The 25754-nt window shown below is 44.4% G+C and overlaps 1 protein-coding gene across 1 annotated transcript in view; it reads left to right on the plus strand.

Moving 5' to 3' along the window:
* LOC140374257 (WD repeat-containing protein 26-like) overlaps positions 1 to 24463 on the plus strand; it is a 35035-nt gene extending 10572 nt beyond the window's left edge. The window contains exons 6-13 of the mRNA XM_072461103.1: positions 500 to 656; positions 1327 to 1465; positions 3739 to 3879; positions 5806 to 5925; positions 10573 to 10718; positions 12475 to 12683; positions 18026 to 18220; positions 19082 to 24463. Coding sequence (XP_072317204.1) covers positions 500 to 656; positions 1327 to 1465; positions 3739 to 3879; positions 5806 to 5925; positions 10573 to 10718; positions 12475 to 12683; positions 18026 to 18220; positions 19082 to 19104 — 1130 coding nt within the window. The 3' untranslated portion in view covers positions 19105 to 24463. The remainder of the gene's footprint in view (positions 1 to 499; positions 657 to 1326; positions 1466 to 3738; positions 3880 to 5805; positions 5926 to 10572; positions 10719 to 12474; positions 12684 to 18025; positions 18221 to 19081) is intronic.
* Positions 24464 to 25754: the final 1291 nt, after the last annotated feature.

Consider the following 25754-nt stretch of genomic DNA (forward strand, 5'->3'; position numbering starts at 1 on the left):
GAGGACAATAAAAACACACTTTCTAGACAATAATAACATCATTTTAAAGTAATAGTAGAAGTGATTCAGGTTTCATTTTACTCCTGTTAATGGGCTTTTTTTCAGTATAAATTCTTCAAATTTTTATCCCCTATACTTTCGATTTAAGCCGTCACTAACAGTTATTTTAGCAGTCGACAATTATGTCTATTTAAAGACATGATCAACCAAATAAAAATGATAAAATATGGCGATTGAAGACTTTTTAAATAGAGAATATTTACGATTAAAGTGTATTATTGATGAAAAGCCGATGTTGTTTATCCTTTTTTGACATCTTGATTTAAAAAAACGACATTGTCTTCATTATAAAAAAGCTCTTTTGTTGTGCGTTTTAGAGTCTGGAAAGTACACGACGACGATCACAACGCAACTAGTGTTATTTTTCACTGTCGCCTCGTCACGATGGGCGTGGACTGTTTTGAATGGTCATTAAGCGGTGCGCTCCTTGCGTCCACAGCGTACCTGCCGCCATCGGTGATGCTCCCACCGCGACGGCTCCAGAACCTGCTGAAACAGGCCGTGGAGCTGCAGAGGGAGCGCTGCCTGTACCACAACACCAAACCTGTCTCAGGCCTGGACTCTGTGTCTCTGCTGCTCGACCACACCTGCAGCCGGTAACCACGACAACAACCACACACGCGTTAAGAGGATGAAAAGTAGATCTTTGGCCGGTTTGCTGTTGTTTTTAACAATATTGTGGATCCAGAGCAGTCATTTTGATAATTGTAGAAAAAGATTCAGTTGTTTCATCTGGACACTGTTTTAAAACGATACGTTCTCATCCAAGAGTCATTCTCACTCTGCGAACCAAGACCGGGAACTACGCTGAGTAGGCCCTGCCCACCGGATAAAAGGTTTTATTGGTTTCACCAGAAACTAAACTTTTCTATCAAACTAGCCTATTTGTTTCCTATCTGTCCTTTAATGGGCTATCAGCCTCCTATTGTAACCTGGCTCACACTCTCTCTCTTCCTTGAGTGACTGATGAGCCGAATGCCGTAGGCGTTGACCTCTCCAGGGATTCAAAATTCCATTATAAACAACAGGAATGTTGAATCTTAAGCCCGTTTCTATTTAATGATGTTTTTTTCATTTTCAACAAATAATGGAAAAAATGACATAAAAAAACAAATTAAAACGTATCTCAATATTCCTTTCCTGTCCACAAAACATACAGACTTTTATAATCCACACAATTCAGCACAAAAAAATCAAACGTCTTCCTCCAAAGTTCCAACTCTGCTCCAAACCTCAAGCAACGTGCTGTTGTTCTGGTTTTTGCAGAAAGCAGTTCCCGTGCTCCACTCGGCAGATCCTGACTGAACACTGTAACGAGGTTTGGTTCTGCAAGTTCTCCAACGACGGCTCCAAACTGGCCACGGGCTCCAAGGACACGACCGTGATCGTGTGGCAGGTCGACCTGGTGAGTCTGCCGCGCCGTTTAACTTATGTCAGAAATACTATATATGTGGCCGTGTGTTTAGCCTCATTCACGCTCGTTTGATTCATGTTTAATTGGGGCCAATAACAATACAAATAATACATAAAGTGTGTCCTTTTAAAGTTGTTCACATTTATTTGTTAGGTTTATATATTTTTTATTATAATCAAGACCTAATAAATATCTATATACATTTTTTTTTTTTTTTTTCAAAAATAGAACAAAAAAATAACGATAATAATTTAAAAACACACACACAGGACCAGGGAGAGCATAAGGCAAGTAGAATAATAAAATGTGAAAATAAGGGAATGGTAAAAAAATAAATAAGGGAATGGTAAAAAATAATAATAATTAAAATATAGCCGCAAGCGGCAATGATCGGCCCTCGCCACGCCGCCGCCACACCGCCGCCACGCCGCAAGAGGAGGGGGCGCTAACGCGCCCCAATTGTCCTTTTATCACGCCTACTGCTGAATCTGTGACGCTGTCACATGTTCTCCCCTTTGTTTTACCATCAAAAAGCAATTTTATTTTGAATTCTTGGCAAAATGTGCGGCTTTGCCGCACAGACACCGTGACTCTTTGAATGAAAATGTGGATAACTTTTGATGGTCCTGAAGATGAGTCTCACCAAATTTCAGGTTAATAGGGCTGACGCCCTGGGAGGAGTTTGTGAAAGTCTAAAGTGTAAACATGTTCTGGCCCCATTGGAATAACATGGGAGGTTTCGGTCATCGTTACGGCAACGCCATAACAATTATGACATGGGTCTCATTGACTTTTTTGATGGGGATGCTAAAATTGAGTTGTGTGTCAAATTTCATATAATTTCGCAAAACTAAACATTTAACCTCCATATAAAATCTGTAGGGGGCGCTGTGGCGCCAAATGAATTTATTTCACTTCAAGTAGGTTTAGGGCAAAGAGTTTAACAACTGATTCTAATTTGACGCAATTCGGACTTTATCTGCGCAAACGGCAGAAATTTTAAATATGGGAGATTTCTGAAATTTTAGTTACAGTTTGCGGCTTCGCCGCACAGAGACCGTGAGAGGTATCAATGTAATTTGAATAACTTTTGATGTCCCACTCCTCAGTAGCATTTTCACCAAATTTCAGCTTTTTAGGGCCAACGCCCTGGGAGGAGTTCGTAAAAGTACGACGTTTGGAAAAACTCCGAAGTCATGTTTAGCCATTTTTGAAGCAATATGGCCGACATTTGGTTCGGGGGACGGCGTTGCCGTAATAATATTTTTTACTTCTCTTGTCACCATCTACCTCTGCGCCAAATTTCATGATTCTACGATCAGATTTTTTTTGGGTCATTTCCCATCTCTCAATGCATTTTTGGTACATTTGGTGGCGCTGACGCGCCAATTTTTTTTATTTTAGAAAAGGGAAATAGCCAGAATGTAGAGAGGCACGATTTTTAGAGGTGTGCAAATTTTTGTGACTTTTCGTCAATGTTCACTGGGTGAAAAATAGGGGGGTTGGTCCCGAGAAGAAGAAGAAAGAAAGAAAGAAAGAATAATATTCCGATGCGAAAACAATGTTTCCCATTTTTCAAATATCATAAACTATACATTTTCGGAAAGCGCTCGCGCTTTCCTACCTCATGGTGTGGGTCCCTGGTCACTGACGGGTACTTTCGATAATTTTGAGTGGGCTCCGCCCACTTTGTGTTTTTGGCCCTCTATACAGTAATAATGTTCAATTTTTGCATTACATGCTTATATGCACGGAACATGCAAGAGATGGGGAACGTATTCGTGAGCTACTTAGCGCAAATGAGTGCTTTATATGTAAAGTGCTCGTTTAGTGCGAACTTTTGCACGGGCTTCGCCCGTTTACAACGGTAATGTTCCATTTTCCTACAACTAATTAGTATGCACGGGGCGTGCATGAGTGGAGGAGTGCGTTAGTGAGTGTTTGGAAGTGGGCGAGCGCTTCGCGCTCGATTTCGTGCGCACTACGTGCGCACTTTCGCAGCCGTGCTTCGCACGGCCTTACGAGATTAATAGGCCTCTCGCCAGCTTGTGGCGCTCGGGCCTAATTAGGGAATATTAAGTCCAATAAATGTTACATTTTGTCCATGTTTTTTTCTATTTTTTGTCCAGAAGTTACTTTTTCCATTGTGATAATCTCATATATTTTTTGACATATTTTTTTCCTCGCTGGTTTCAACATATATAAACTTGCACGTTCTGTCAAATGTGTGAAATAATAAATACGTACACGTGTTTGTTGGACAGGAGAGTCACAGTCTGAAGATGCTGAAGACGCTGGAGGGCCACGCCTACGGAGTGTCGTATCTGTCCTGGAGCCCGGACGACGTGTACCTCATCGCCTGTGGCCCCGACGACTGCTCCGAACTCTGGCTCTGGAACGTGCAGGTAACACACGCCGGCAGGTAACACGCCCCGGCAGGTGACGCGCGCCGGCCGAGCTCTACCACTATTATTATGTATTTAAGTGTCTTTGCGTTGGATTTTCAAGTTTAAATTCTCCAGGAAGTGAACAGTTTTAAGAGTTCAGCCTTTAGATACAAACCCAAGAAGCTCAAATCTGCAGTTGCTAAGCGCTGGTTAAAATAAATAAAATACTGCATTTTCTGGACTATAATATAACCCAGACTGGACCAGAAAATACATAAAATATAAGTACAAGTCGCACCGTGGCCACGGTGCGACTTGTACTTATATTTATAATTATATGCGACTTATATGTGATATTATTTGTTATTTTCACACTTGCAACCGCATTTCATTCTCCAGTGCGACTTATATATGTTTTTTTCTTCTCTATTATGCATTTTTTGGCTGGTACAACTTATAGTCTGGAAAATACAGTCATTAATTCAATTAAATTCAATTATATTCAATTAAATTCAATTAAATTCAATTAACACAATTCAATTAAATGCTGATTTGTTCAGTTTGTTATTATTTCAGTCCTGAAAGGAGGCTGTGTGCGTCCCGGGCCGCATCCCGTTTCACTCCTCAGAGCCTTGTCCTGTCGTTTCCTTCGGCTGTCAGTCCGAGGAGCCAGGAGCCTGCGAGCTTCCTCTCTCCTCAGGATTGACTGGGGGGGAGTCGAGGCTTCGAGGAGGAAGACGGGCACAGGAAACGGGGCGCGGCCCAGCTCTCCATGACGACCACCTGCCATGTTCACCACACTTCACCAAACGCTCGTTCTTTTGTGCTCGGCATCAAAACAGAAATCATGACGCGTTTATTCCCAGTTTTTTAAAGGCGCAATGGACGATTTTTCGGCGATTTGAGAACGCAGGCGGAAGTGCGCATGCGCACTCCCCCGTGCGGACTGATACAACACACACGTGCGTTTGTTTATTAGCGCAACGGAGCGCATCGCATCTCTCGTCTCCCGTAGATTTCTGTCCACTTCTGCGTCAGCTCGAACTGTCTTTCTCCGTCTTCATTTTGCCCCGTTCACTGAGGGAACTATATTATGATAGATCCATGCGCTTAGGCACGTGGAAACATGCTGCTCTCATGGGGACGAGCCTGACGCGGCTGCAGGTGAGCGATAGGTGAGTTTTATGATTGACACGTGGCAGGACAAATGATTTATCCACGCCACGAGGAAATAAGACTCATAATAAGATTTTTGCCAAAAAAATCGTCCATTCAACCTTTAACAAAAAGTGGTTCTCAATCTTTTTAACTTGCGACACGGGACGTCAAGATGAACCGGTTTATCAATAATCATGATTATTCAGGGAACAATATAACCGTAATAATTTAAAACTAATAATCATGACTATTTTAGAAGCAAAAGTGTGTCATTTCTCTTCAATCCGGAGCCCAAAACGTGCACCCAAATGTGAGTTTTATGTTTTAAGTGGCAGTTTACATCACGATAACTTCACTTTTGCATTCAGAAAGTTTGATTGAATAAAGCTGAAAGAAAATTTAGGCTTTTATATTGTCGCGTTCGGATAATCGCGAATAATCGTTGAATTGTGACGGTGAAATTTGACATTGTGACAAGCCTCGTCGCGACCCCCAAACACAAAAAACAGACACTGCAAAATGATAAAGTATTTTCAGGAAGTTAATCTGTTTGGCCAATAAAAAGGAATCTAAAGCCTTGAGTAAAGACTATTGCCGACATGTTCATATAAATACACTGTAATGATCCTCCCCAGGCTGAGAACCACTGGCCTTTAAATTGATTAAATGCTAGATTCCTGCCTCTGACAATTTGCCGAATGTCCTCCCTGCTCCCGACCCCACGTCACACTGCACTCTCCTCAATAAAAGCCTGTGGTCAGTGTGTCTCCCTCTCTCTCTGAGCAGACGGGCGAGCTGAGGACCAAGATGTCGCAGTCGCACGAGGACAGTCTGACCAGCGTGTCGTGGAACCCGGACGGGAAGCGCTTCGTCACCGGAGGGCAGCGCGGCCAGTTCTACCAGTGTGTGAGTGTCGGGGGAATCAACGCCAACACGCGCGAGGTCGCAAAGATCGTGTCTGTGTCGGGCGACGGTCGAGTTTTCACAAAGTGTTGGCGCGTGGAAGTGAGGCAGGAGGGGAAACCAGGAATAAAAGCTGAGTCAACTGGGCTGGATTTCAAAAGCACAAACAATGATCATTGGTTTTGTGCAACTTGTTTTTTTAAATAGAGAAAAAGAAGAAGAGCAGGGATTCAACACAAGGCCTGGGGGCCAAATCGGGCCCGCCAAGCCATTTAATTCGGCCCAGATATTGAAAAAATATTATAAAAATCTTGTAATGGTTTAATGGCTAGCACTAGTTTTGACCTGGTTTGGTCTTGGTTTAGTCCTTGTTTCATTCTTCTTCAGACGCGTTTTGATCCAGGGTCAGACCTGGTTCAGTCCTGGTTCAGTCCTGGTTCAGACCTGGTTCAGACCTGGTTTAGGTTCAGACCTGGTTCAGACCTGGTTCAGACCTGGTTTAGGTTCAGACCTGGTTCAGACCTGGTTCAGACCTGGTTTAGGTTCAGACCTGGTTTAGTCCTGGTTCAGACCTGGTTCAGACCTGGTTCAGACCTGGTTTAGGTTCAGACCTGGTTCAGACCTGGTTCAGACCTGGTTTAGGTTCAGACCTGGTTCAGACCTGGTTCAGACCTGGTTTAGGTTCAGACCTGGTTTAGTCCTGGTTCAGACCTGGTTCAGACCTGGTTTAGGTTCAGACCTGGTTTAGTCCTGGTTCAGACCTGGTTCAGACCTGGTTTAGGTTCAGACCTGGTTTAGTCCTGGTTCAGACCTGGTTCAGACCTGGTTCAGACCTGGTTTAGACCTGGTTCAGGCCTGGTTCAGACCTGGTTCAGACCTGGTTTAGTCCTGGTTTAGACCTGCTTTAGTCCTGGTTCAGACCTGGTTCAGACCTGGTTGGTCCTAGTTTCATCCTGGTTCAGTTCTGGACGGGCAGTTTGTCAAATCAATGTTGGTACAGCCTTTTGTATTTTATTTCTCTGAAAAAGAATCCATCAGGAGTATTTTATTGTACCAACTCAAGTTATTGAAACAGTGTTGGGGATATTTTGTGCGACCCAGACTTTAGTTACAGTGTTGTGTTGTGCACCTCGGGCCCCTGAGGCTTTGGCCCTCAGGAAAGTGAAGTTGAATAGCTCCGCCTTAGAGGAAAAAGTCAGTTTGTAAAGTGTTCCAAGCTTTGGTTGCAGCAAAACAAGCGGTTGCTTCCCCAAAGCCGCTGCACTCGAGGACAAACAAATGATGGATGTGATCGCAGGAGCTGTCAGAGACGTCATATCAATCAAGCACATCCGCCACAGTTCCACCACATTGCTCTGTATGACTGCGGTTGTGCGGTCGGTGTGCGGTCGGTGTGCGGGCGGTGTGCAAGCGGTTGGTGTGTTGCGGTTGAGCGGTCGGTGTGCGGTCGGTGTGCGGTCGGTGTGCGGTTGGTGTGTTGCGGTTGTGCGGTCGGTGTGCGGTCGGTGTGCGGTTGGTGTGTTGCGGTTGTGCGGTCGGTGTGTTGCGGTTGAGCGGCTGGTGTGTTGCGGTTGAGCGGTTGGTGTGTTGCGGTTGAGCGGTTGGTGTGTTGCGGCTGGTGTGTTGTGGTTGAGCGGCTGGTGTGTTGCGGTTGAGCGGCTGGTGTGTTGCGGTTGAGCGGTTGGTGTGTTGCGGTTGTGCGGTCGGTGTGTTGCGGTTGGTGTGTTGCGGTTGAGCGGTTGGTGTGTTGCGGTTGTGCGGTTGGTGTGCGGTTGGTGTGTTGCGGTTGTGCGGTCGTGCGGTCGGTGTGTTGCGGTTGAGCGGCTGGTGTGTTGCGGTTGAGCGGCTGGTGTGTTGCGGTTGAGCGGCTGGTGTGTTGCGGTTGAGCGGTTGATGTGTTGCGGTTGTGCGGTTGGTGTGTTGCGGTTGTGCGGTCGGTGTGTTGCGGTCGGTGTGTTGCGGTTGGTGTGTTGTGGTTGAGCGGCTGGTGTGTTGCGGTTGAGCGGCTGGTGTGTTGCGGTTGAGCGGCTGGTGTGTTGCGGTTGAGCGGCTGGTGTGTTGCGGTTGTGCGGTCGGTGTGTTGCGGTCGGTGTGTTGTGGTTGAGCGGCTGGTGTGTTGCGGTTGAGCGGCTGGTGTGTTGCGGGTGTGCGGTTGGTGTGTTGCGGTCGGTGTGTTGTGGTTGAGCGGTTGGTGTGTTGCGGTTGTGCGGTCGGTGTGCGGTCGGTGTGCGGTTGGTGTGTTGCGGTTGTGCGGTCGTGCGGTCGGTGTGTTGCGGTTGAGCGGCTGGTGTGTTGCGGTTGAGCGGTTGGTGTGTTGCGGGTGTGCGGTTGGTGTGTTGCGGCTGGTGTGTTGTGGTTGAGCGGCTGGTGTGTTGCGGTTGAGCGGCTGGTGTGTTGCGGTTGAGCGGTTGGTGTGTTGCGGTTGTGCGGTCGGTGTGTTGCGGTTGGTGTGTTGCGGTTGAGCGGTTGGTGTGTTGCGGTTGTGCGGTTGGTGTGCGGTTGGTGTGCGGTCGGTGTGCGGTTGGTGTGTTGCGGTTGTGCGGTCGTGCGGTCGGTGTGTTGCGGTTGAGCGGCTGGTGTGTTGCGGTTGAGCGGTTGATGTGTTGCGGTTGTGCGGTTGGTGTGTTGCGGTTGTGCGGTCGGTGTGTTGCGGTCGGTGTGTTGCGGTTGGTGTGTTGTGGTTGAGCGGCTGGTGTGTTGCGGTTGAGCGGCTGGTGTGTTGCGGTTGGTGTGTTGCGGTTGGTGTGTTGTGGTTGAGCGGCTGGTGTGTTGCGGTTGAGCGGCTGGTGTGTTGCGGTTGAGCGGCTGGTGTGTTGCGGTTGTGCGGTCGGTGTGTTGCGGTCGGTGTGTTGTGGTTGAGCGGCTGGTGTGTTGCGGTTGAGCGGTTGGTGTGTTGCGGTTGAGCGGTTGGTGTGTTGCGGCTGGTGTGTTGTGGTTGAGCGGCTGGTGTGTTGCGGTTGAGCGGCTGGTGTGTTGCGGTTGAGCGGTTGGTGTGTTGCGGTTGTGCGGTCGGTGTGTTGCGGTTGGTGTGTTGCGGTTGAGCGGTTGGTGTGTTGCGGTTGTGCGGTTGGTGTGCGGTTGGTGTGTTGCGGTTGTGCGGTCGTGTGGTCGGTGTGTTGCGGTTGAGCGGCTGGTGTGTTGCGGTTGAGCGGCTGGTGTGTTGCGGTTGAGCGGCTGGTGTGTTGCGGTTGAGCGGTTGATGTGTTGCGGTTGTGCGGTTGGTGTGTTGCGGTTGTGCGGTCGGTGTGTTGCGGTCGGTGTGTTGCGGTTGGTGTGTTGTGGTTGAGCGGCTGGTGTGTTGCGGTTGAGCGGCTGGTGTGTTGCGGTTGAGCGGCTGGTGTGTTGCGGTTGAGCGGCTGGTGTGTTGCGGTTGTGCGGTCGGTGTGTTGCGGTCGGTGTGTTGTGGTTGAGCGGCTGGTGTGTTGCGGTTGAGCGGCTGGTGTGTTGCGGGTGTGCGGTTGGTGTGTTGCGGTCGGTGTGTTGTGGTTGAGCGGTTGGTGTGTTGCGGTTGTGCGGTCGGTGTGCGGTCGGTGTGCGGTTGGTGTGTTGCGGTTGTGCGGTCGTGCGGTCGGTGTGTTGCGGTTGAGCGGCTGGTGTGTTGCGGTTGAGCGGTTGGTGTGTTGCGGGTGTGCGGTTGGTGTGTTGCGGCTGGTGTGTTGTGGTTGAGCGGCTGGTGTGTTGCGGTTGAGCGGCTGGTGTGTTGCGGTTGAGCGGTTGGTGTGTTGCGGTTGTGCGGTCGGTGTGTTGCGGTTGGTGTGTTGCGGTTGAGCGGTTGGTGTGTTGCGGTTGTGCGGTTGGTGTGCGGTTGGTGTGCGGTCGGTGTGCGGTTGGTGTGTTGCGGTTGTGCGGTCGTGCGGTCGGTGTGTTGCGGTTGAGCGGCTGGTGTGTTGCGGTTGAGCGGTTGATGTGTTGCGGTTGTGCGGTTGGTGTGTTGCGGTTGTGCGGTCGGTGTGTTGCGGTCGGTGTGTTGCGGTTGGTGTGTTGTGGTTGAGCGGCTGGTGTGTTGCGGTTGAGCGGCTGGTGTGTTGCGGTTGGTGTGTTGCGGTTGGTGTGTTGTGGTTGAGCGGCTGGTGTGTTGCGGTTGAGCGGCTGGTGTGTTGCGGTTGAGCGGCTGGTGTGTTGCGGTTGTGCGGTCGGTGTGTTGCGGTCGGTGTGTTGTGGTTGAGCGGCTGGTGTGTTGCGGTTGAGCGGCTGGTGTGTTGCGGGTGTGCGGTTGGTGTGTTGCGGTCGGTGTGTTGTGGTTGAGCGGCTGGTGTGTTGCGGTTGAGCGGCTGGTGTGTTGCGGTTGAGCGGTTGGTGTGTTGCGATTGTGCGGTCGGTGTGCGGTTGGTGTGTTGCGGTTGTGCGGTCGTGCGGTCGGTGTGTTGCGGTTGAGCGGCTGGTGTGTTGCGGTTGAGCGGTTGGTGTGTTGCGGTTGTGCGGTTGGTGTGTTGCGGTCGGTGTGTTGTGGTTGAGCGGCTGGTGTGTTGCGGTTGAGCGGCTGGTGTGTTGCGGTTGAGCGGTTGGTGTGTTGCGGTTGTGCGGTCGGTGTGCGGTTGGTGTGTTGCGGTCGGTGTGTTGCGGTTGTGCGGTCGGTGTGTTGCGGTTGTGCGGTGGGTGCGGTGGTCGTAGCGGGGCGGGTTGACAGCCTCACTCCTCTGCGTCTCTCAGGACCTGGATGGAAACCTGCTGGACTCGTGGGAGGGCGTCAGAGTGCAGTGTCTGTGGTGTCTGGGCGACGGACGCACCGTCTTGGCCTCGGACACTCACCAGCGCATCCGGGGATACAACTTCGAGGACCTGACCGACAGAAACATGTGAGACACCACTTTTCTGTAGCAAATATCGAATAGCATCAGAAATAGGCTAGAACTTACTTACACTACATTTTAAGACATAAAAAAGGTCAGTACCCAGATTCATACTTTGACAAATATTCACTCACACACACACACACACACACACACACATGACACACACACACACATGACACACACACACATGACACACACACACACATGACACACACACACATGACACACATGACACACACACATGACACACACACACACACACATGACACACACACACATGACACACATGACACACACACATGACACACACACACATGACACACACACACATGACACACACACATGACACACACACACATGACACACACACACATGACACACATGACACACACACACACACACACACGACACCCATGACACACACACACGACACACATGACACACACACATGACACACATGACACACACACATGACACACACACACATGACACACACACACACACACGACACACATGACACACACACATGACACACACACACATGACACACACACACATGACACACATGACACACACACACACACACACGACACACATGACACACACACACGACACACATGACACACACACATGACACACATGACACACACACATGACACACACACACATGACACACACACACACACGACACACATGACACACACACATGACACACACACACATGACACACACACGACACACATGACACACATGACACACACACACTCTCATACACACACACAGACACACACACACAGACAGACACACACACACACACACACACACACTCTCTCATACACACACACACACACACACACACACTAGAGGAGGGACATTAACATCTAACAACAAAACCTCCTGCACAATTATGTTTTCAGAGTATGACACCAAAACAAAACATTTAAAAATCATATAAAAAGGATATGTCATAAGGCTGAGCAAAAAAATATGTCTGTTTACTGTAACCCGACCGCCCCGGTGAAAAATGAGCCGACTGGAAAAAAAATTATCAGCATTTTGTCAAAATGATGCCAAAATATGGCATTTGTCTTATATCTCGCCGACTTTCAAAAAAGCGCTGTGTTAAATAATTTTGTATCACTGGAACTCGCTATATTTTAAAGCCAAAATGAAATGAAACTTAACACAAACTCTCCGTCATTGACTGTTGAAGCCTGACCCCTGACGGTCACTGCGGGTCACTGCCAGAATAAAAAAAAACGACAATTTGGATTTTTTTTCTTCAAAGCCTTCAAAGTAAAAAAAATAATAATTTACCCAACAACCGACCCACTTGAAAAATGTTGAGTCGGGTTACTGCAAACATACAATTTATTTGGGGCAGCCTAACAATGATGATAAATGAATTTGAAACTAACATTTTGAAGAGCTTAAAAGAGAAAAAAAAAACATACTAATCCATTAGACAAAATAATCATAGTCATGTTTTGATCATCTGGACGATACAGACTCACACAGCGGCATTGTTAAACCAAAATGTAAAAAATAATACACTTCATTTGTAAATATACTTCATCTAGAAGCCTCGCCATAGCTTTATTTGGTCAGAAATGTATTAAATATGTACAATAGAAATAATCGTCAACCAAGCGAACAGAAACGACAAAATGGCCGCCTCATCGACCGCTGAAATCGTCGTTAGCTGCAGCCGCGCTAAACGTGAACGTTGACTTAAACACTGGACGTTTGTGTGTTTCAGAGTGCAAGAGGACCATCCCATAATGTCCTTCACCGTTTCTAAAAATGGCCGCTTGGCGCTGCTGAACGTGGCGACTCAGGGCGTGCACCTTTGGGACCTGCAGGACCGGGTGCTGCTGCGGAAGTACCAGGGCGTCACCCAGGGGTTCTACACCATCCACTCCTGCTTCGGGGGACACAACGAGGACTTCATCGCCAGCGGCAGCGAAGGCAAGACCTTTACTGAGACCTTTACTGAGACATTTACTGAGACCTTTACAGAGACCTTTACAGAGACATTTACTGAGACCTTTGCAAAGACCTTTACAGAGACCTTTACTGAGACCTTTACAGAGACCTTTACAGAGACCTTTACAGAGACCTTTACTGAGACCTTTGCAAAGACCTTTACAGATAACGTTACTGAGACCTTTACTGAGACCTTTACAGAGACCTTTACTGAGACCTTTACAAAGGGCTTTACAGAGAACTTTACTGGGACCTTTGCAAAGACCTTTACAAAGACTTTACAAAAACCTTTACAAAGACCTTTACAAAGACTTTACAAAAACCTTTACAAAGACTTTACAAAAACCTTTACAAAGACCTTTACTGAGACCTTTGCAAAGACCTTTACAAAGAGCTTTACAAAGGGCTTTACAGAGAGCTTTACAAAGACCTTTACTGAGACCTTTACAAATACTTTACAAAGGGCTTTACAAATACCTTTACAAATACTTTTAAAACGACCTTTACAAAGACCTTTAAAACAACCTTTACAAAGACGTTTAGAAAGACTTTTAAAATGACCTTTATAAAGACTTTACAAAGACTTTTACAAAGACCTTTACTAAGACGTTTAGAAAGACTTTACAAAGACCTTTACACAGACGTTTAGAAAGACTTTTAAAACAACCTTTACAAAGACCTTTACAAAGACTTTTAAAACGACCTTTACTGAGACCTTTAGAAAGACCTTTAATAAGACGTTTACAAAGATGTTGTTGTTCTGTGCAAACTGAAAAGTGCATTTACCGCCACCTACTGTCAGGAGTTATACGTCTTCAAAGTATGTGTTTTACACTTTACTGTAAAAAAATGAGAAAAAGAAAAAAAGAAAGAAAGACCTTTACAAAGAAGTTTCTAAAGATGTTTACTAAGAAGTTTACACAGACACAAAGGTCACATGATTTACGATTGTCAACATAAAACTTGTGACACTTGTAAAGGTCTCACAGTTGAAGGAGGAACCAGGACTTTTACTCAAGAATGCTGTTGAGACTGGCAGAAAACTCGATGACATGTACAACAGTTAGCGGTGGTTGCTAAGGTTACTGAAGCTCGATGACATGTACAACAGTTAGCGGTGGTTGCTAAGGTTACTGAAGCTCGATGACATGTACAACAGTTAGCGGTGGTTGCTAAGGTTACTGAAGCTCGATGACATGTACAACAGTTAGCGGTGGTTGCTAAGGCTACTGAAGCTCGATGACATGTACAACAGTTAGCGGTGGTTGCTAAGGTTACTGAAGCTCGATGACATGTACAACAGTTAGCGGTGGTTGCTAAGGCTACTGAAGCTCGATGACATGTACAACAGTTAGCGGTGGTTGCTAAGGTTACTGAAGCTCGATGACATGTACAACAGTTAGCGGTGGTTGCTAAGGCTACTGAAGCTCGATGACATGTACAACAGTTAGCGGTGGTTGCTAAGGTTACTGAAGCTCGATGACATGTACAACAGTTAGCGGTGGTTGCTAAGGCTACTGAAGCTCGATGACATGTACAACAGTTAGCGGTGGTTGCTAAGGTTACTGAAGCTCGATGACATGTACAACAGTTAGCGGTGGTTGCTAAGGCTACTGAAGCTCGATGACATGTACAACAGTTAGCGGTGGTTGCTAAGGTTACTGAAGCTCGATGACATGTACAACAGTTAGCGGTGGTTGCTAAGGTTACTGAAGCTCGATGACATGTACAACAGTTAGCGGTGGTTGCTAAGGTTACTGAAGCTCGATGACATGTACAACAGTTAGCGGTGGTTGCTAAGGTTACTGAAGCTCGATGACATGTACAACAGTTAGCGGTGGTTGCTAAGGTTACTGAAGCTCGATGACATGTACAACAGTTAGCGGTGGTTGCTAAGGCTACTGAAGCTCGATGACATGTACAACAGTTAGCGGTGGTTGCTAAGGCTACTGAAGCTCGATGACATGTACAACAGTTAGCGGTGGTTGCTAAGGTTACTGAAGCTCGATGACATGTACAACAGTTAGCGGTGGTTGCTAAGGTTACTGAAGCTCGATGACATGTACGACAGTTAGCGGTGGTTGCTAAGGCTACTGAAGCTCGATGACATGTACAACAGTTAGCGGTGGTTGCTAAGGCTACTGAAGCTCGATGACATGTACAACAGTTAGCGGTGGTTGCTAAGGTTACTGAAGCTCGATGACATGTACAACAGTTAGCGGTGGTTGCTAAGGTCAAATCAAATCAAATCAATTTATTTTTGTAAGGCCCAAAATCACAACAACAGTTGCCTCTGAGGGCCACAGGGAGAAATGAATCAACAATGTCTGTGGTGGCGATGAAGTCAGACAATGTCTGTGGTGGCGATGAAGTCAGACAATGTCTGTGGTGGCGAGGGACGATGTCCCAGGGTCCTCTGTCCTTAGACTCTCCTTCTCGGCCAGGAAAAACTACAAAAAAAACCTCTTTGGGAAAAAAGCGTAGAAACCTGGAGGAGTTCCAGTGAAGGAGAGATCCGACTCTCACAGACGGACAGACGGACACGAGGAGACTGGAGCTGGACCCACTCTTCAGGCAGATGAGGGACCGTCGGAGTCGAGCAGGACCCACTCTTCAGGCAGATGAGGGACCGTCGGAGGCGAACTGGACCCACTCCTCAGGCAGATGAGGCACCGTCGGAGGCGAACTGGACCCACTCCTCAGGCAGATGAGGGACCGTCCACATGGGGCAGGGACCACTTCACCAGGAGAGGGACATCTGGGTCCACAGGTCCTCAGGAGTGAGAGAAAGAAAAAGAAGGCGGTGAACAGTTTGCAAGTGGAATTAAAAAATAAATATTGTTTGATAGCATAAGTAGTCAGAAGAAGAGGATAGTGCTCAAGCTGTCATACTTCCCCAGCACAGTTACTCCTAGGGCAGCATAGCTGAAGCTGTGGGTTTATCTTTCTGTTCCTAACTACTCTGACCATAAGCGATTTCGAAGAGGAACGTTTTAAGCCTGGACTTAAATGAAGAGACTGTGTCAGCATATTTAACATGGGTCGGGAGCTGATTCCATAACACAGGGGCTTGGTAGCTAAACGCTCTACCTCCTACAGTACTTTTAGAGACTCTTGGCACCACCAGAAGGCCGGCATTCTGAGAGCGAAGAGCTCTGTTTGGATGATATGGTTCTATAGCATCTTTGAGGTAGGATGGGGCCATGTCATTTATGGCTTTGTAGGTCAAGAGTAGAATTTTGAATTTGATTCTGGACTCGACGGGGAGCCAGTGAAGAGACTTCAGCACTGGCGTAATGTGCTCTCTTCTTTTTGTTCCTGTTAGTAATCTTGCTGCTGCATTTTGAACCAGTTGAAAGCTTTTTATGGAGCTTTTAGGACACGCTGCAAGCAGGGAGTTACAGTAGTCTAATCTAGTCGTTACAAATGCATGGATACGTTTTTCGGCATCACTTTTAGGCAGGATTCTTCTGATTTTGGCGATGTTGCGCAAATGGAAATAGGCTGTTTTACAAGCTTGATTTATATGAGCTTTAAATGAGAGCTCCTGGTCAAATAAGACTCCAAGGTTTCTTACAGTAGAACTGGAGGCTACACTGACATTGTCCAGTGTGACTATCTGCTCAGATAGAGCGTCTCGTAGATGCTTAGGGCCAAGCACAATGACCTCGGTTTTTTCAGGGTTAAGAAGCAGGTAGTTTAGTGTCATCCAGGTTTTTATCTCCTTCACACAAGTACTAAGTCTGTCTACTTGATCGCTCTGATCAGGTTTCATTGATAAATACAGCTGAGTGTCGTCTGCATAGCAGTGGAAGTTAATGTCATGCTTTCTGATAATGTTGCCTAATGGTAGCATATAAAGAGTAAACAGAATTGGACCGAGTACCGAACCCTGTGGCACACCGTAAATTACTTTAGAGCTTGGTGAGGAGCTCTGGTTTACATTAACAAATTGGAACCTATCAGATAGATAGGATTTAAACCAGCTGAGGGCTGTTCCTCCAACACCTACATCACATTCTAACCTCTGCAGTAGAATGTTGTGGTCGATGGTGTCAAACGCTGCGCTGAGGTCCAACAGAACCAGGATTGAGACCAGTCCATCGTCAGCGGCTAATAACAAATCATTTGTGACTTTAACTAGTGCAGTTTCAGTGCTGTGGTGGGCTCTGAACCCTGACGGGAAAACTTCAAATAAGTTATTGTCCTGCAGGTGGCGACAAAGCTGTTTTACTACAACTTTTTCAAGGATTTTAGAGACGAAGGGAAGATTTGAAATAGGTCTGTAGTTTACCAATAGGTCGGGATCTAGATTAGGCTTTTTCAGAAGAGGTTTAATGACTGCATGTTTGAAGGACTGTGGAACATAGCCACTTTGGAGTGAAGTATTTATTATATTAAGAATAGGGTCTATAATTAGGGGAAGAATGTCTTTGAGGAGTCTGCTTGGAATGGGGTCTAGGACACAAGTTGAGCTTTTAGAGGACATAATGGCTGAAGTTATCTCTGCTTGATCAACAGCTGTGAACCTTTCTAAGTTTACAGGTGGATTTATATGGGACGTTAGATTTACAGCTTGGGCTAGTTCAGGGCTAATAGCGGGGGTAATTTCATCTAATTTATCTCTGATTGTTTTTATTTTATTATTAAAAAATAGGAGGAAATCATCAGAGCTAAGTGTAGCTGGGATTGAGGGCTCTACTGCACTGTGACAGTTTACTGAAGCTCGATGACATGTACGACAGTTAGCGGTGGTTGCTAAGGCTACTGAAGCTCGATGACATGTACAACAGTTAGCGGTGGTTGCTAAGGCTACTGAAGCTCGATGACATGTACAACAGTTAGCGGTGGTTGCTAAGGTTACTGAAGCTCGATGACATGTACAACAGTTAGCGGTGGTTGCTAAGGTTACTGAAGCTCGATGACATGTACGACAGTTAGCGGTGGTTGCTAAGGCTACTGAAGCTCGATGACATGTACAACAGTTAGCGGTGGTTGCTAAGGCTACTGAAGCTCGATGACATGTACAACAGTTAGCGGTGGTTGCTAAGGTTACTGAAGCTCGATGACATGTACAACAGTTAGCGGTGGTTGCTAAGGTTACTGAAGCTCGATGACATGTACGACAGTTAGCGGTGGTTGCTAAGGCTACTGAAGCTCGATGACATGTACAACAGTTAGCGGTGGTTGCTAAGGCTACTGAAGCTCGATGACATGTACAACAGTTAGCGGTGGTTGCTAAGGTTACTGAAGCTCGATGACATGTACAACAGTTAGCGGTGGTTGCTAAGGTTACTGAAGGGCCCGTGTCTGGTGCGTCTCAGATCACAAAGTGTACGTGTGGCACCGGCGCAGTGAGCTGCCGATCGCCGAGCTGACGGGCCACACCCGGACGGTGAACTGCGTGAGCTGGAACCCCGCCGTGCCCGGGCTCCTGGCCAGCGCCTCCGACGACGGCACGGTCCGGATCTGGGGCCCTGCGCCCTTCGTGGACCTGCCCGACGCAGAGGGCCTCAGCGGTACGTCCGACGCTCACGATATTTACTGCGGCGACTGCGGCGCGTGAGAGCTGCAACTCGGGATGTCACCATGTCAAATTAAGAGTTTTAGGGAAAAAACTTTTACGTTAAAAACGATTTAACGATAATTCATGATTATTGAGACTGACCAAACAACAGTGAAGTATTGGATTTTCTTTAATTCTCGTTACTTTTCCTCTAGTTTGTGCCTGGCTTTACCAAATATAACTTTTTTAAGAACAGAAGTTAAATGTGACAAAAACAGACAGTTAAAATAAAGTTCTTTGCATTTAGATCTATTTTGTTGACTATCTTTTGAACAAAAAATACAAAAATTATTGCAATTAAAAAAAAATTATGGTTCATACGATTATATTTTGAACCGAATAATCTTGACATCCCTAATCGACGATAAATATTTACCATATTTTCTGGACTGTAAGTCGCACCTTTTTTTATAGTTTTGGCGCGCCGACTTATATTTATACTTATATACTTATACTCCGGAGCGACTTATATGTGACATTATTTGTTATTTTCACACTTGCAACTGCATTTCATGCTCCAGTGTAACTTATACATATTTAATTCTTCTCTATTATGCATTTTTGGGCTGGTGCGACTTATACTCCGGAAATTATGGTAGTTCATCGCCGAACGTGACCGTGTCCAAGACCATAAAGTCCTGAGTCCGAGACCGAGACTTTTAAAGATCAAGACTGACACAAGACTTAGACCAGACGGACTGAAACCATCTTTGTCATTTTTATACATTATTATATATTTGTACTTTTACTGTGACTGCGGCGCATTCGTTCAAAATGTGACACTTTTTGCTAAACGTTGTGTTTTTTGCATTAGAGTGCTGCAACATGGACAGCTGATAGTCGCTCCCGCCGCTCGGACTATTCCCTCTCCCGATTGGACGAAGGGGATGCATCCTCCACAGCCATTGGACGGCGGCTGGCGAAGGGGCGGGGCGACGACAACGACAAAAAAACGGAGTCGCCAAAACTATGAACAAATTAAAAAAACGAAACAAAAAAACAATGATGTCAATGACGCCGTTTTTTTCAAAGCCCCGCCCCCTTCACGGGCCACGAGACACGAATCCTAAATATTTATTACCGACGTTATTTAAACTGCAGGACCTCCGAAGAGAAACTACGCGCGGCGTCGCCGACAGACGCAACGCCCGCTCCAAGAAACACTTTTAACCTTTTTTTTTGTTTGTTTTTGTCCCGGATTTGGACGTGCGAAGCCCGAGCGCGTTTTCCGGAAGCGAGATCGACTTTAAGACGTCACTACGAGTTCAGACGGAGCGCAGGAAGTGAAGGCGCTAACGTTCTCTTCTTCTTCTTCTTCTAAACAGCGCCCCCTACATGTGACAGGAAGTCCAGCGCAGGAATATCCATCATTTCGGTTCTAAAGCGGCGGAAGAAGTTCTCAGTTTTGTTGTGGAAAGAGGTGGAAAGTAACAAATTACTGTAATGAAGTAGATTTATTTGGGGTAATTGTACCTTTTTGAGTATATTTTTACTTGAATTTTTTACTTATTAGTCAACAAGTCTTATTTAAATGGTCGTCAATTAATTTAGTCGTTAACGCAGGTTCCAAAACATGCCATGAGCTGAGAAATGTAGTTTTATGACTGAAATTGAGTCGTAATTATGTGAAAATGACGTGTAAAATGTTTAAATTGAGTGTATTTGATGAAAACGCACTTAGTCCATAAATGTGCTCCACCAGATCCTCACTTCAGCTTCATCTGGATCAAATTTAAACAACAAATCGATTAATCAAAAGAGTAATGGCTAGAATAATCGATTAGTCAACAGATCGTTAGCCGCAGCTCTAGTAATTAATTCAAATCTTAAGTTCAGCTCGTGTTTGGCTCTGAACCAGAGAATGTGAAATGTTATTTAAAACCACGTTAAATAAGACAATTAATAATGGACACGTTAATAAGTACTTGAAATTAGCAGTATATTTTGATTGTGTTAAAAGATTGTCAATAGAACGAATAAAATACATTTCTATTGTATTAAAAAAAATCTGAACAAACCAGTTCTTTTGGCAAATTAAATGTTAAGAAAGTAAAAGATAAACTCAAATCATGATGAATACAACTTAATTTAATCACTTTTTAAATTCGGATAAAGTACTTTTTTACTTTTCAGTCCTGTCAATAATGTTAAATGCAGTAAAAGTACAGATTCCTGCTCAGTAAAATGTACTTAAGTGACGCACAGATGATTTGAGTACTTTTACTTTGTTACTTTCCACCTCAGCAGGAATAAAAATACAAACTTGTTGCCGCTGAATGTCTCTCAGAGCTCTTTATATCAAAGGTTTTAGGGTTTTTTCGCTGTAAATCGCCGCTGCTTTTCCCGCCTCCGTCTGAACGTTGCGCTTCGAGTTTTGGCCTTTTATTTATTTATTTATTTATTTACGCCTCGTTTTTCACCAAATCTATGCTTTTCTTCTTCGACGTAGCTTCTCATGTTACACGGGTTTTCTTTGGCGTTTGTGTTTGAGTTTCTGCTTTAGTTTGACGTTTGTTTGCGTTTTCGGTGGAGCGGTTTCGGTTTCGGGACGACACACTCGCCTGAAAAAATGGACCAAAGCCGATGAAATGTGACTCGTTTTAAAGACAATTTTGTGCCATTTCTGTTTCAAACTTTGAGTAATTTATCGGGTAAAAGAGTGCGTCAGATTTAAATCAAACGGTCCAAACGTTTTTACTTAATTGGACGGTTTTTGATCGAGTCTTAGCCTAAAACGTGACATTTAAAGGTGCACTTTGTAACCTTTGACATAAAATACCATGAAGTGCCGTGAAATTATTGCATTTATTCTTGAAAAATTATTAGAAACAAAGAAAAGAACCTGTTCAAAAAGATATGAATGAGAGGATTGATTTTTACGAGTTTTAAGCTTTATTTTTGTACGATCCAAAGAGTAAAATGACCCAAAATGTCATGTAAATAACACACAGCTGGTCTGTGTGTCCAGACAAAATTAATATTTATTATAGATGTGCAATTTTTGTCCACTTTCCTCATTTATTTCTTGGCGTTTGTTTGATCACGATTGTTTGGCTTTGGTCGTTTTATGCGTTTCTCAAACAAACGTCCACGAACGCTGGCTCCTGCGGAACAAACGTGACGACATGTTTATCGTTTTTATATTCTGGTTTTAGAGTCGAAAAAATGACCCAAAAACTTGATAAAATTATAAAAATCAACATTTGTGGATCGTAAATTTGTATAATTGTCAAAAAAGCTGTCACAAAAGAACGTGACCACAATCAAAGAAATGTCTAGTTGTTCACATTTTGGAAAAGAGGCAAAAGTGACGTGGAACATAATGTGTTTTTTTCAGTTTTCAAATGTATAAAACATAAAATAAGACAGAAAATGAGCAGGAAAAGTGGGAAAAGGCAGAAGAAATCCAAACTAAATAAAGGCACATATTTTTCAAAGTAAATGTCCCGCTGGGTCTGTCAGATTTGTCCATTTAAAAAAGTCCAACTGGGATTTATTTTCCATTTTCCAGTCAGAACATAATGTGATTTCACTGGAAAACTTAGATTAACCTCAGAATATCAGAAAATATGAAAAATCCAGGTGGTTTTGGCCAATTAAAGTGATAAAAGTGATACCGGAGCCTGGTTTAAACACATTTAAGATTGTGTTTTACATCATTAGTTCATTTAACTGGAGATAATAGAAATGTACAAGAAATACTATAGTTAGTAGTGTTATTTTCAGATATATTTCATACTTAACCACAACTTAGTTTTTGTCCTCATATGTTACAGAAAAGCAAACATTTCTATGCAAAATTGCTGCTTTTTTTGCTGTAAAGACTTAAAATAATGCGTCGTAAAGCGCCCCCTACAGGTCAGACCATTCATTCAATTAAAATGCAGTTAAAGATTAATATATAGAACATTTTCTAAAATATGTACACATTTGAACCCAGAATAGCAAATTTTTTTGGTTTATAAATGTATTTCCTGTTTGTAATTGATGACATCACACTCGGAAATTACCCAGCAAACACTGGGCCAAAAACTCATCTAACGTCACACTTTTTTTATTTGACAAATAGAAATATACGAGAGCGACTATTTTGTTGAATTAATGTTTAGAGTCAAAAAAGTTGCTTCTTTTGTGTAAATGTGCAAAGTTCGACTTCATTTTGCCTTGAAAATTCTGATTTGCATTCCCTTTACTTCTTGTGATCAATTTGACACAAACACGATAAAAAAGCACTTTACATTTAGTTTAAGGAGAAACTTCAATTTGCTTTTAAAATCATCACATTTCTTTCAATTGCACTGAAAAAAGAAGACCACATTTTGTTCAAATATGTTCACTTTTTTTATGAATTGAATCAAAAAACAAATCAATTATTGTTCTAAAAATGTCCCGATCATTACATCCTCAGCCTTTACGATCCCACAGACTGACCAAAACGATCAGGACCGTTGCCGTGGCCGTTCCGCCGTTGCCGGTTTCAGCGCGTCCGGGTTGAGTGTGTCGTCCGCGCGCCGCCGTTTGTGAATACTTTAGTAACATAAATGACTTGTACAGAGATTCTCCTGAAGTCTGATGTGTGCGTGAGCCGTGCTGTCGTTTCCTCCGTCATGGCATGTTCCCCCGGGGCGGCGTTTACGCTCCAGGCTCCCGCTCGTTACACCGAAAACACGCTCCGGAACGACTCCCATATGAACGCGTCGGTTTTCGCATAAAGATTTTTATTTTGGACTCGGATCTGGACGTAATCGTGTCGTTTCGTTGTAATTTCCTCACGAGAACATGATTTATCAGAACAAAATGAAAGAAAGTTCGAAAATTGCCTGTCGCCGCCTGATTTTGCTTCTAAAGTAGATTTACGTGGCAGTTTTATTGCCGTATCAGCGCTGAAAAATTACATTTCAAGAGGTTTTTTGTGTAAATAACTTAAGAAAACTAGAAATCTGAATTGTTTGTGCATGAAATGTTTGTGGAAAAGCTGAATTTAAGCAAAGTTTGACTACACTGGAAAAAAAAAAAGAAGTTCAAAAGCGCTGAAAATAAGTCGTATTTATCTTGTTTTGAGTATATTTTGACAACTTTAAAGTAAGATTGTCAATGGAACATGTATAAAATATCATAATAGCATTTTTTAGCTTGAAATGAGAAGAAAATGCTACTGCAATTAAAATAAACTAAATTCAAGATAAATAAGACTTACTTTTTAACGTATTGTCTTATTTAAGACTAGCCTCGAACACAACACGCTGGAAAAACGTACGATCTAAAACTGCAATACTAAACTTCACACCAAATCGTACTTACGCCTGATGCCCGTTCTCACACTAAATGACCTGTGACATTAAAGGGGGCGCGACCTCGTGCGCTATGGAAAGGGCATCCGACGTTAAAAACACGACACAAATGTTCTCCGTCTCGAGCTGGAACCGAAACGAACACAAAGTCCAAATGCGAGCTAAATAAATGTGATAAAACGTGTTTAAAAGTGTGATAAAAACGTGATAACGTGGAAGGAGCTGGAGCCTCCGGAGCGTCAGCTTCAAACTCTAACGTTTAAACACGGCTGACGTCCCAACACCTGTGAGTCTTTTAGTTTGAGTTTCACCGCGGCGTTCCTGTGTGTGTGTGTGTGTTATGTGTGTCAGTGTGTGTGTGTCAGTGTGTGTGTGAGAGTGTGTGTGTGTGTCTGAGTGTGCGACTGTGTGTGAGTGCGACTGTGTGAGTGTATGTATGTGTCTGAGTGTGCGACTGTGTGTGAGTGCGACTGTGTGAGTGTATGTATGTATGTGTGTGTGCGACTGTGTGAGTGTATGTATGTGTGTGTGTCGCTGCGTATGTGTGTGAGTGTGTGTGTGCGACTGTATGTGTGTGCGCGACTGGGTGTGCATGTGTGTGTTGTTTGTCTGACGCTGCATATGTGTGTGTGCGTATACGCGGTGTCTGTGTCTGTGTGTGTGTGTGTGTGTATGTGTGAGTGCGACTGTGTCTTTGTGCGTGCGTGTGTGTGTTGTGTGTGTCTGTGTTGTGTGTGTGTCTGAAATCAGGAGCCGGTGTTTTCTAAAGACGGCAGACAAACCGTTTGCCTCCATTTTGCATTTTAACCGTGTTATTACAAAAGTGATTGTTCTGTAACGTTCTGTAGGAGAAGTGTCATGTAACAGAGTTTAAATAAAGTATTCAGGGGTTTAAAGAAAAAGAAGAGTGCGCTTTTTTTGTCTTTTTAATGTATAATATGTGAGCCGTATACTTATATTTATACTTATATACACTTGTACTCCAGAGCAACTTATATGATCTTATTTGTTATTTTCACACTTGCAACTGCATTTCATACTCCAGTGCAACTTGTATGTTTTTTTCTTCTCTATTGTGCATTTTTTGGCTGGGGCGACTTATAGTCCAGTGCAACTTATACACCGGAAAATATGGTATTTTTTTCAGAAAAAGCAAAAGGTTTGGAGAAGAAATCGGATTTTAGCGAAAGAAATTTGGACTTTTTGGACTGATTAATCTTCTTTTTTCCTCTAAAATCATGAAAAATACACGTAAAAACAATTGTGATAGATTAATTAATTCTGGCAAAAAATCTCTGTCTAAAAACGTAAAATAGGGTCAAACTCCTGGATCATTTCCTCTTTCAAAATCACGAGACAAGACAAAACTTTCCATTTGTTTGTTTTTTATTCATTTATTTATGAAACCGCTCTTTTTCATGAAACGCTTCACGCACAGAAAAGAGAAATAAATTCACATTTTAATGAACACGTTTAAAGGAATGTAAAAACAAATGAGGAAGCGCGAGAGTCAATCAAGTATTCTAGATAAAAATCATCGTTTCTGCTCTTTCAGACTCATTAAAAAAGCATTGTTAATCTGTCCAATGTTTGATTTGTGTTAATTCAAACTTTGAGGGTGGAAGAGTAAAGTGGATTTTAAGTCAGTAAATGTAAAATCCTAAGCCACAATCGTTCACTTCTCTGAGCAGGACAAAATAAGTGCAGTGTGAGAAATAAATTAGCGTCAACGTTCATATTTTAGGTTAAAATATAACAAAATTTGAACTTGATCTAGTGTGAAATCCACATTTTAAATAATCAAAGTGTTCAAAATGGTTAGTTTGTTCATATTAGCATCAGACGGAAGTTTAAAAAGCGCCGCGCACTCGCTCGTCTCGTTGCTTCGCCCGGAATGTTCCGCGGCGCAGCATTAAACCGCCTCCGTGGAGACGAGAAGGTGGCGCCGGTGACGTTACAGGTCAGCTCTGTGGAGAAGTGAGCCCAGTCGCATCGTTTTTCACACCCAAAAGGCGTTTCCCAGCGGTAAAGACGCGAGACGGGCCGGTTTAATGCCAAACTGCGGAATATTCCAGGTAACTAAGCGACGGCGCGTTGCAGGAAATGCAGATTTTTCACTCTTTTAATAGTTTGACGAGGAGCCGTGCGCTGCACCGTTTAAAAAGTGTGTTTATTTCACTAAAACACAATTCAATT

Source organism: Eucyclogobius newberryi, unplaced genomic scaffold (assembly GCF_026437365.1).
Source record: "Eucyclogobius newberryi isolate DKJ021-1_F unplaced genomic scaffold, fEucNew1.0.hap1 SCAF_3, whole genome shotgun sequence".
Lineage (NCBI taxonomy): Eukaryota > Metazoa > Chordata > Actinopteri > Gobiiformes > Gobiidae > Eucyclogobius > Eucyclogobius newberryi.